Here is a 12081-nt window from a genome sequence, read left to right as displayed (position 1 = left end):
TCATTATCATGATAATATTTCCCTGAAGGATAAGTGAATGAAAGTGACAAGCAAGATGATCAAGATGATGATTAAGATAATGTCACAATTGAATTGATGCTACATCCTTTTTACATCATCATCATCATCATCATTTTCCGTCCTCATCTTATTATTTATTCCTAATACATGATGAGATGTCCAAGATAAATGAAGTAGGAAGTTGACCAGTAGTTGGTCCTTAATCTTAATCATTCACAATTATAATGAAAATTTGAACCAAAGTAGAGTAAATAAAAAGAGTTGACCAACATGATAATACAAACATGTTGGTCAGTTTGTGAGTTTTTCTTTTATTTGTTTTCTTTTCTTGTTGTTATTTCCATTCATTCAATTGATTTGAACTTGTCTTTTCAGCTCAATTTTCAGAATGCTGATGATGATTCTTAAGATGATACTCAATGAATATCATGATGATTCCTCTGAGAAATTGAACCTTACATTTAAATGACTTTGTTTTCTTAACTTTTCTCCCCTCATCTTCATCCTCTTTCCTCCCCTCTTCCTTTTCATCTTCATTTTCGTCTTCCTCTTTCATCTTGAGATGATCTTGATGCTGGTCAAGTTGTTATAATACTTACACAAATGATACTTTCAAAGGTTAGGTAATTTGTTTTGACCTTTTCCCTTAAACTTTTTTATTATACCAACTAACTGACCACCAGCATCACCATTATCATTACATGATATTATTATTATCTGGTCAGTTGTCTCAGCAAGATAAAAAGGGTGGAAATAGAAGAGGAAACAAAAAAATAGAATTGCTCAGAAAACAATGATGAAGAAAACAACTAAAAAAGTTATGTCCATTTGTTGTTCCCTTACGTATCATCTGTGGTCAAAATCTTTCCCCATCTTCTCAATATTATCATGGTAACATTATCATGGAGAGGAAACAAACTTTCAGAATTTTATATAACAAATAGTAAAGGAATAACATCATTAAGTTAATCATCTTGTTATCGAAATTTGAAAATCTAATTTACCTAAAAAAGCTTTCGGTGATATGATTCCCGTTCGTTTGGCGACCAGAATCGTTATTCCAGTCTCGAGAAATGGTACAGTAAAATCAACATAAGCCTGACGATCGGAGTTGATCTTGATCGAAGTGGCCACAACATCCGCCTTGTGGTCAAGTAGCTCGGCGATTAAACCATTCCAGGTACGATTTTGCTACGAGAATCAAGCAAAAAAAAAGAGTAACGATTAGAACAATTTGTTTAAAACTCGAATTTTAAACTCGAAATTTTTTTCTCCTTGTAAATCAATGTGAACAATTGATATTCAATTACCATGACAAAGGTTATGAACATAAAAAATAAAAGACTTTTCCACTCCCAAGAATTAACTCCCACTGATTGTTGACAAAAAAAATCGAAACTCGAAAAAACCTGAACAATATCAGGAAATGAACTTTTTCTTGAGTTTTTTTCTTTTACCATGAAAAACTAATAATCCTTTACCATGTAAGTCATAAGCATGATGCTATTATGACAATGAACAATTTTCCTCATCATATAATATATTATTTCCTTCCTTTGAAAATTCATAGTATTAATAATATCCTTCCCACCATCGCCACCACTGAATATCTAGCTCTCCATGTTAAAGATTTTTCCTCTTTATTGTTTCAGCTTAAAATTCATGAATAACAGTAAATGTCTCGTAATCAGGAAGAAGATGGAAAATATTTACCACCATTTTCCCTCACAACGATGGTTTCGGTGTTCACATATTTCACCCCATGGAAACTCATAAGAAATCGGTAACTCACAAGTCCCTGGATGAATCTCAGCATTTGAATACTTAAAGAATTGATTATTTTCATGATATTATTTTTAGAACTTTACTTTTCTTTCCTCATGGAAATGTTTACTTTGTTGTTGTTGTTGTTGTATAAGATTCTGAGTAGAAAACATAGAGACAGGATGGAAGAGTAAACTATTATCTTATGAATGAATAAAAAGAATGGAAAAAGTAGTAAAAAAATAGAAAAAAAGTTCTAATGATAATGTGGTTCTCGAAAAGGAAAATAAGAAGGAAAAAAAATACTAACATCAAGCTGAGAGTAGAAATATTTTTATCCTTCTCTCTTTCACTTAGCATTCTGAGTTATCTGTTTAACTCTATCTGATAATATAATTATCTCACCATCATATTCTCAATGATTCAAGGTTTATCTTCATCATATTCATCATGATGATAATATTATCATGACTCATCTGTTCTAAGTATGTCATGAATATAATGGTAATGATAATATTAATTGAACATATTCGTGAATTCGAAAAGGAGAATCTTTTGGAATGGAAGAGAATTTTTCCATTTTTTTCTTCTCCCTGAAAAATTCTGAACTTTCTCTTCCTATCAGAGGTACATAGAATCAATTACTATCTTCATCACCATCATGATTCTTATTATTAACTATTCACTTGAGAATCAAGAGAAATAGCTTAATATTTTATCATCATCATCATCATCATAATCATCATTATCATTATCATTCAAGACAATTGAATCATCAACAATATTCAGTAACCTTGAAGCTCATGAAGAAATAGATTCTGAATTAATGATTCGAGGTGAAAATTCAATGATTCAAAATTTTTTTCTTCTCTCTGAACCAAATTCTATTCCTAACAAAACTTTTCTTCCATATTCTTAACACTATTGGTAAAGTCATTCCGATGTAATAATTGAAACTAAATTTATTCAAATTGAATCAACAGGGGTAACCATGGTTACTCTAAGCATTACTCTAGAATCTGAGTGCTGTGAGTTAAATTGGTGACTTCAAATTAATCTAATATGAATTTTGAGTATTATGAATATAAGGTGAGGAAATTTGCTTCTCTCTCTCTCTCTCACGAGTGTTTATTAAAAGGTTCAGTTATATTCTGTGTAGATTAATATTCAGATTAAGATCAACCTGATATGGATTCTTATGAATTTAGAATAATGTGATAATAATTAATTTCCTCTAGAGAAAGAGGGAGATGGATGAGAGTTGTGATGAATATTATATATCACCAGAAAACTCATGAGAATGTAGAAATAATTATTGAGAATAGTTGGAAGCAAGAATAACATTGGAACAAGAAAAAAAATGAACATGAGAAAGAAGCAGAATTGGAGGGAAAAAGTAATAGATAATATATAATAATAATTAGCTCATCTGTCAGAATTGATATAAAGCTTGAAAAGTGATCAACTAATAACATTTGAAACTTGTTGCTATTTCCATCATGGAAAATGGGATAAGTTCACAGAGGAATTAATCAGTAAATCCTATTTGCTTTTTTGTTGTTCTTCTTTTCAATTTAAACCAAGAGAATCAAATATTTGAACTAATTCACTTTCACTTATTCGTAGCTCTTGAAAATACCCACTTACCGTTAGAACTCCCCAAGCTCCATCTTCAACTCGACTTAATTCGTAAGTAAATTTCAGATCATTTGCAAATTTCTCAAGTAAATCGATACAAAATCCGGAACAACATCGATAATAATTTGGATTCCTGTAAGCAAGAGTTTTATTCACCCTGTAAAAAAAATAATCGAGAACAAGAAAAAGACAAATATCAGCAGGAAAGTTAATTCTTAATACCAAACATGATTCTCATCTTCATCATTATCATTGATACGCATCAAAACATGACCTAGATTTAGATAGAGAGAGAGAGATGAAGATGATGATAATATCACTGTAAAGGTTTCAACTTGAAATAATAATAAAGCTCATCAGTAATAATTGATCGTTGACAAATGATGAGTATTTGGGTTTATCATTTCGTATCTTCATGTTATCTTCATCTAGATAAAAATACATTTTATTGACTATGGAATCTAATCAATGATTCTGACGATTTCTGAAACATCCTTAACCATGTAAAAGTAAATGAATGGACGCCAAAAGCAAACATGTCGTTAGAAAGAATCATCATCATGTTAACATTATCAACACCATGAAGATCAAGATCAAAATCAGATGAACAATATCATGAGATGAGATGAGAAATTTAGGAAAAAAATATATAAGAAGTAACAATATGATAGTCACAGACATAATCGAAGTAAATATTTCCAGAGAATCGGCGGATTTACCTAACATTGACTCGAGGTTCAAGTTCGAAAACATAGAACTCTGACCAATATCTTTGTCATCGAGAGAGAGAGAGAGAGAGAGAGAGAGAGAGAGAGAGAGAGAGAGAGAGAGAGAGAGAGTGATGAAGATGCTTTATTGGAAATGAAGACTCACATGGAATAGGAGTGAAATATTTCTCATGTTAACCAGGAGAAAAAAGTTCAAATGGTGAACAAGATTTAATATTAGATGAGAAATAGAAGAAAAATGTTCTTCGACATAAATATTGATCTAATATTTTTTTTCTTTCTCTCTCAGTTCCAAGATTTCTTCATGTACTTCTACAATGATTCCAGAGTGGGAAGAGGAGGTGGAAAAATGTTCTCTCGACAATTCCAGTATAATATCAAATATCTTGTAACAATAACTTGATTCTTATAATCGTTTCTTAATAATAATCGTTACCATGTTAACCTTCATCATTATCAGAATGAAATGTTGCCTGATACTTTTTTCTGCTTCTTCTCTCGATTCTGTAGTTTCTCTCTCTTGTTTTCTTTTCCCGAATTTCCTACAATTTTGGAAATTCATTTTTCTCCTCAACTTTACATTTCTTTTTCTCTCTCTCTTTTTTTCCTTCAACTTACCCGATTAATTCTTCTTCGGGTGCAAATCGACATCGAACTGCCTTATTAGTCTTACATGCTCCAGTCTCTTCATCTGGAGGCATCATGATAACGAAAGGCGATTCCTCGAGAAAAGTCACCTTGAGACTGAACTTTTCCGGAACACCCTGAGGTGGAACTGGTGAGTTTGACGGCCATGTGATATCTTTAATCTCCAATCCCTGTTCCGTCCAAACACCAATCTGATTTTCAAAGAGAAAAAATAAATCAAAGAAAATTGAGTTAACACTCTTTTTCCTAAAGTCATAAGATAATAATCAGTGTCACATTCATGGTAAAATATCACCATGAATGAAAAAGAATCAAGAATAAGAAGAAAAAAATGTTTCAATATTTTTCCTTTCTCTCCAGTTATCATGTCATTATTATCAATTGAAAATGGATCAAGTTTTTTTTTGCCTCTTCCATTCAACAATAACCCAAACCCACCCCACTCTCACTCACAAGCCACTTTCAAAATTGATCCTTGATTCAATCAGTTCCAAATTGAAATATAATATATCCATCCAATCATTATTATTAAATATAACAAGATTATCTTAATCAGACTAAATCCTTGATCATTTTACAGATTAACTTGCAAGACAATTTACAGAGATTTAGCCGCTGGCTTTCAGAATGTTAACCATGATGATTAATTAATTCTCAATCTAATGGAAACAATAAATTATCTCTTATTTACTATAACTTATACATCTGAAAATAAGTCAGAACTTAATTCTATTTTCATTCCTTGAACTAGAGAAATAGAAAAATAATAAAAAATTAACAAAAAAATCTCTCGATTATTATCATGATCATGATGTAGATTCGATACATATTAATATATAATATTTTTCCATCAGAAAATGAACTATTTTCGGTTGATTGAATAACCTGTTGACTTTTACTTTTACAGAATTTTATCTCATTGCCATGATCATGAACGGTGTATATAAATTCACCTGAATTCATCTCTTGATAATGTTTTTATTATTTTCTGACGTCAAAATTGTTGCTACCTAGGAAATTGAGTCTCTCACCTTTACAATAATAACAAACTAAGATATATCACTTGATTGAGTTTGTTTCTTATCATTTTCAATTGTAGCATTTGAAGATGAGGATGCTATTAATACCCTGATTCTTTTCATTCACCATTAATGGTTAGATGATTATACAATAAACACCTACATACCTTTTCCCAGATTCCACCTTGATTCAGATTCATTACATCTAATTCAACAAATTTAAGAGTTCCATCCAGATTGAATTCTAGATTAGATTTACCATATTTACTTTTGATTTTTACACTTCGAAGATACCTAAGGATAAATAGATACGACATGAAATTAGAGATTATTGGATTAGTTAGATTTAAGGGATTAACGGAAAGATGAATGGAAAGATAATGATACGATATTCTGAAGGAAAGGTAAGAATATAACAACAGGTAATACTATTAATACATATAATACTTTTAATGAGAACGAAATTAAAAAATTATAACATTGATCTTGGCGGAAAATCAGGGGAAAAAATGAAGAAAAAGAGAAAAAAAAGTTTTCGATTCATCCATTCACTGAATCTCTGGTGAATTTTGATTGGAATTGAAACTTTTTTTTTTTGCTTCTCTCTCACTCTTCATAAACAGTTATCATGCCAAGTAATTGAACTGATTGATTAATTTATCATTTCAGATTCATCATCAACATTTGATTCTTGTCTTTACTTTCCAGTTCTCTGAATCATTTTATCATGATTCTTGGATTCAATTCAATTCTATCATTTCAGCTTCTATTTTTTTTCATTCCATCATCATCATCATATTAATATCATCAACTTTTTTTATGCTTTCATGTTGTTCAGATGAAATATTTTCATCAATCATCATGATAACAGTGAAAAAAAATGAACAGAGAGAGAGAGTAACAAAGTGATATTCATGGGAATGAATTGATGCTGAATATTAAGATGAATCTCATGATCCCTATGGAAAATGAAACAGGAAGTTTGAACCTTTGAAAATTCATGTTCGTTTCATAAGAACTTTTGTTCTCCTCCTTATTTAGTCAAATCGATAGTTTCGATTTTTGTTTCTCTCGATTTCTCTTCAACATTGGTCGAAACTTTTTTTTTCTCTGTTTACATTAAATTCATTCTCGTTTTCATGCAGAATTTACATGAGGAACAACATTGTTAATCTGATAATGGTTATCAAGTGTTTATCTGATTAGCTATTTATCGTTTCATGATACGTTTTCTCCCCCTTCCAGATGAATATCATGAATATATGGTTATCTAACCAGGAATAACCTGTAAAAGTAGTTTCAGAAAATTCTGAAAGTCAAGTTATTGCTCTGAGAGAAGGAGAGAAAAAAATTTCCCTGTTTCCCTCATGTATAACTATGAATGTTTCAAGTGGACAAATGACCGTTAAAGGTTCAACAACAATCAATGTTTACGATATAATATAATATGCAAACAATGAATGGAAAATGATTGCAATTTGGTTCAACAAGAATAAGCAATTTTTTTTATCTCCTTGACCCATGAAAATTTCATGGAAATAAAAAAAATTGCATCAATTCTGAAACGATAATTTGTCCATTTGAATTCAATGGTTTCATTGAATGAGGCAGAAAAAAAATGAGAGACAACAATTAACATGATCAAGTGATTGGTAACCTTTTTAACCTCATGAACTGAACTTTTAGGAGATTCCATAAAGAGCTTCATGTTTATCATGGTGAAGGCAAGAAAAAAGTGAAAATAACAACATAAGAAAAATATTAACTTGAGTTGATAGATTGGAAACAATTGATTGAATCATTTTTCCTTCTTTAATAAAAATAACGGTAAAAAAAGAAACTGAGAGAAAAACAATTTACTGTAAAATCACATTATCATCATCATTTTTATCTTCATCCTGGATGATGAAGGATGGGAGAGAGACTCTTCTTGAAGTCAAGTTGATGGTGAAATTGTGGGTTAAGAGAGTAAGGCAAGAGAAAGAGGAAAGATGAAGATAAGGATGAGGATGAGGATGGAAAAGTCCAGGAAATAATAATAACGATAATGGTGATACAGCCAATTCAGTTATTGAGGTTGGGAAGTGTAAAGAAAACTCCTGACCAACGGATGAGGATGAAGATGATGCTCTTGAGACGTTCATCTTTATATTATATTTTTTTTTCCTTCTTCGTTCTAAATCCCAATAAGAAATGGGGAATGAAAAGGAAAACACTTAAAGTGAAAAAAAATAAGGGAAACGAATTGCTAAGTTATCTGTTTATTTGGTAGTTGGTTCATATTATGTTTTGAGTATCATTTCAATCGTTTATTGTTGTTGATACTTTAGTATTATCATCATGTTGATGCTCCCATGGTAAAGGACAAAATAATAACCATCATGATAATGTGTGCAAGTTGAAGTGAAAATCTGATGGGAGTGATTTCCAGAAAATGAAGCAAAATGTTACCAAGATTTATAATGTTTATCAACAATGGATTTGAATTGTTTTCTCTTGGATTTCATTTTTCTTTTCCTCTCTGAACTTTTTCAACTGAACTTTTAAACTTATTTCAGTCTCTCTCTCTCTCTCTCTTGCTAATCATGTATCATTCGCATTTCAATTGTTTTGTTTATCTTTATCGGATCAACTTAATTACTCCTTTGAATACGAAAAATAAGTTTCAACTACTCGATTCTAAGTTTTTCTTTATCCCTCTGATGCTTATCATGAATCTGAATATTTAGTTTTTTTCATCTTCTTCCTGTTGTTGCTTTCATCCTGAAAGATTTGATGGAGATTATGTTTTTGAACATTATTCTAAATGGAAACTGATAACTAGTCAGATGAATAACTCTTTTCATCGTTACTTTCATCAGCATCGTCATGAAAAGTTTATCATTCAGAGTGTTTGGATTTATCGTTGATTTCACCAACCATCACATTCAAGGTGGTGAAGGTTGAACATCTCATGAAGGAGAAGATTATGTTTTCTTCCAGCTAAATTAGCAAAAGAATAATAAAAAGAAAAAAGAAAACTAAGTTAAATCGAATTCAAAGATTTTTTTCTCCAGTTTTCTCGAATCATTATCTCTCTAAAGTTCTGTGTGCTCATGAATGTCAAAGGATGTGAATAAAAACTATACAACATGAGAAAAGAAAGAGGTAAGATTATCATGTATGAAGATAATGATGATGATAAGTAAACACAAAAGTGTCAACAGAAAACTCTGTCACTCTAATTCTCACCCTGAAATGAAAATATAATATTACAAAACAATTGGAACTGAATCAGAATGAAAACAATGGAAGATGTTTAATCATTAACAATTTAGAAGATGAATCATCACAGGAGAAAATGATCAATTGAATCAATTGTTGAAATTTCATGAGAGAAACTAACAAGTTAACTGGACACATCGTTAGATGATTTCGAAATGAGAAAAGTTTCCAAATTTTGGAGAAACTTTTAAATCAATTTCTTTTTGGCTCTTTAAAATTCCCGATACCGGAATGGAGTTCACTTCATTGACCATCCAATGGGTTTGCCAACCATTAGAGTTAAGTAGTAAACAGAAAAATTTCATGATAAACTTATAAAGGGAAAAGTGGGAAGGTAAAGTAAATCAAAGAGAAAGAAAAAGTTTTTTCTTTTCGTCGAAAAAGAAGAAGAAAAAATATCGAAGTAAACAAGGTAAGAATATTGATTCGTTGATTATCTTGAGATTTAAAACAAACAAACATTTTCGCATTGAAGAATCACACATCTTACTTGGCAGAAATTTGAAAATTCTGAGAAATGATGGAGAAGAAAAAAGTTTTCAACAAAATTTGGAACTTTTTTTTTCTTTTTTCCACCTTCATGAGTTACATATTCTATTCATCTTTTTCATTTCTTATCACATCTCATGAGCTCACTGAACAGTAAATGAACTGACGATTTATAAACATGATAATAATCATATTGTCATTTGAAAGTGAGAGAGAGAGAGAGAGAGAGAGAGAGATGGAAATATTTTTCGAAATGAAAAAAGTTCCAATATCAATCCAGTGTTCACATGATAAGATAATTTAATAATTTCAATGTTAATTAATTTCAATTATGCTACAATTAAAGATGAATATTTTATCTGTTTGCTATTCAATTGTGTTTAGTTGATTCTTTGAAATTAATTTTCTAAAAGGCTGGAAACTCCTGAGAAATGAAAATTAATATTACGATTTTTAATGTTATTCTGATGATTTTACTTCAACAATTAAGCTAATTATTAATATCATTATCATTCATTATCGTGTGAATTATTTTGTAGTTAATCTTGATTATTATTGATTAATTGAGGGAAAACGAAAAGGTTCATTTTTCATACAATCTACCCAATCAACAGAGAAGTTTTTAGGGAGAGAAATTGAGAAATTTTTGAGCACTTATTGAGTCAAGATTTGAGTCAAAAATTGAGAGAAAATATATTTAATCAAATTGAATTCAATTAGAGTTTATTTTGACTCAAAGTCGGATCAAGTGATTGGATCAATACTTTGGATCCAGATACAAATTTTTTTGAATTTTAGATTTTTGACGCTTTTTGAGCGCTTTTTTTAAAGGCAATTTTTTGTTGGTGAGATTCATGATTCCATTTTAATCAAGGATAAATGCAAAAGATAATTGATTTTTGTGAGTCAATTTGAGAAACATTGATATTCTAGAAAAATAGAGATTTTGACAATAACATTTGATATATAAAACAATTCTGATTAATATCTAATAATAAAATTTTGTTGATTTGGAACTTGTTTCACTCTAACTGAGATCGGTTGATTTCTTGTAACAAGATGATTGTAATTTGAACTTTAAATATAAATTTCTCCTGGATCCGTAATTAGTTGAGATCAATTTCTTGTAAGTTATCCATAAGATCAAAGACATCGATTGATTCCATTTCTGAATCTTCAGATTGTGAATCCTTCATTGTTTTTTTCTGATCTTTGAAATAGCTTTCTAACGCTTTTTGGATCTTTTTAGGTTCATAATAGAGATTTTTTCTTTGATTAATTCCGTTGAACAATTTGGCCATAGAACTTAGTCCATAATGATAATAATCAAAGATCGACCGGTTAAAAATTGTTGAGGGAAATGATGAAAGATAATGTTTGTTTACTTTAGCAGAAAATAAAGAAAAAAACAATGAACACTCAATATCAATAGAGAAAATAAAAAGAAAAGAAATTAGATTTTACTTTTAACCATGATTTTTGATGAAATTTTTGTAATTTTTGATTATTCTGATCTATGATGATGATGATTTAACTTTGATAAAGATGATGTTGCAAGAAGAAAAGACTGATTTTCTTTTTTTGAGACGTTTAATTTTGATTAACGAAAACAGGATAATTGAACTTTCACTTTTCACTTAATTTCACTTTAGATGAATCTTTTTCGGAAAGATTTGAACTAATTGATGAAAATTGAACGATCTTAGATTTAATATCCAATGTTCAATAGAATTTCAACAAATCTTGATCAAGTTTCACTCGAAAAAAGAAGAAAAAACCACCACTGTAAATAAAATCAAATAGATCACAAATCCAAACACGACGCGTCAAAAATTCAATAAAAAAGCTTCGACGATGTGGTCACATCTGTATTTATGACTGAACTCGGTACTGGGAATAAAAATAGCTTTTTTTATCTCCGAATTTAGTTCAATTAGCGTCAAAATCTGTTGATCCAATTTCTCTAGTTTTACGTCAAAAATATGATCAAAATTCAAGATCACTTTCTCCTTAGGTCCTTTGAATTGAGTTTTTGTTTTGGAAACTTTGATTTGTCGACAAATACCATAGATCTTTTCACCTTTGATCCGAACAATATCCATGATCCGAAAAAATTGTTGATTTCGAAAATTGATGAAAGAATCATCTCGTTTCTTACCAACTGTATAACTTTCCGATGAATATCGAAGGCCACTTATGGTTACACTTTTTAGAAATTCGATATCATTAGGAAGATATTGAGATCCAAGGTGTTCTTTTATCAATCTTATTTTATCATTTCTGCCCTGGACAAATTCATTATTTCGAGTGACTGTGATTTTGGGAGAATGGTTTGTGTTTTCACCTTCGCTCAAGCCAAAACATCTTTTTTCTCTCTCACTCAATCGCCATGATGATATTCTGGTTATAAGTGATTCTTTGAACCGAAAGTCATTGATGAATACACGTACAAGAGATGATGCGATGTTTACACTTCTTCTCACTTTTTCTTTTAAAATTCCCATTGTATT

The 12081-nt window shown here is 30.1% G+C and overlaps 2 protein-coding genes across 3 annotated transcripts in view; one reads left to right on the top strand and one right to left on the bottom strand.

Moving 5' to 3' along the window:
• The window catches only part of LOC128394764 (nuclear factor of activated T-cells 5-like), a 93453-nt gene that overhangs the window by 32229 nt on the left and 49143 nt on the right, over positions 1 to 12081 (top strand). The gene's annotated exons all lie outside the window — the stretch shown is intronic.
• LOC128394759 (glutamate receptor ionotropic, NMDA 2B-like) overlaps positions 1 to 12081 on the bottom strand; it is a 57006-nt gene that overhangs the window by 5274 nt on the left and 39651 nt on the right. For both annotated transcript variants that reach the window (XM_053355120.1, XM_053355121.1), the window contains exons 5-8: positions 5986 to 6112; positions 4770 to 4990; positions 3433 to 3580; positions 1026 to 1212 (exon numbers count right to left, since the gene is read on the bottom strand). In XM_053355120.1, the coding sequence (XP_053211095.1) occupies positions 1026 to 1212; positions 3433 to 3580; positions 4770 to 4990; positions 5986 to 6112 (683 nt within the window). The remainder of the gene's footprint in view (positions 1 to 1025; positions 1213 to 3432; positions 3581 to 4769; positions 4991 to 5985; positions 6113 to 12081) is intronic.

Source organism: Panonychus citri, unplaced genomic scaffold, assembly GCF_014898815.1.
Source record: "Panonychus citri isolate SS breed McGregor unplaced genomic scaffold, ASM1489881v1 Contig00140, whole genome shotgun sequence".
In the NCBI taxonomy this organism is placed as follows: Eukaryota; Metazoa; Arthropoda; class Arachnida; order Trombidiformes; family Tetranychidae; genus Panonychus; species Panonychus citri.
The sequence above is the reverse complement of the archived record's forward strand: the minus strand, read 5'-3'. Positions and strand labels throughout refer to the sequence as shown.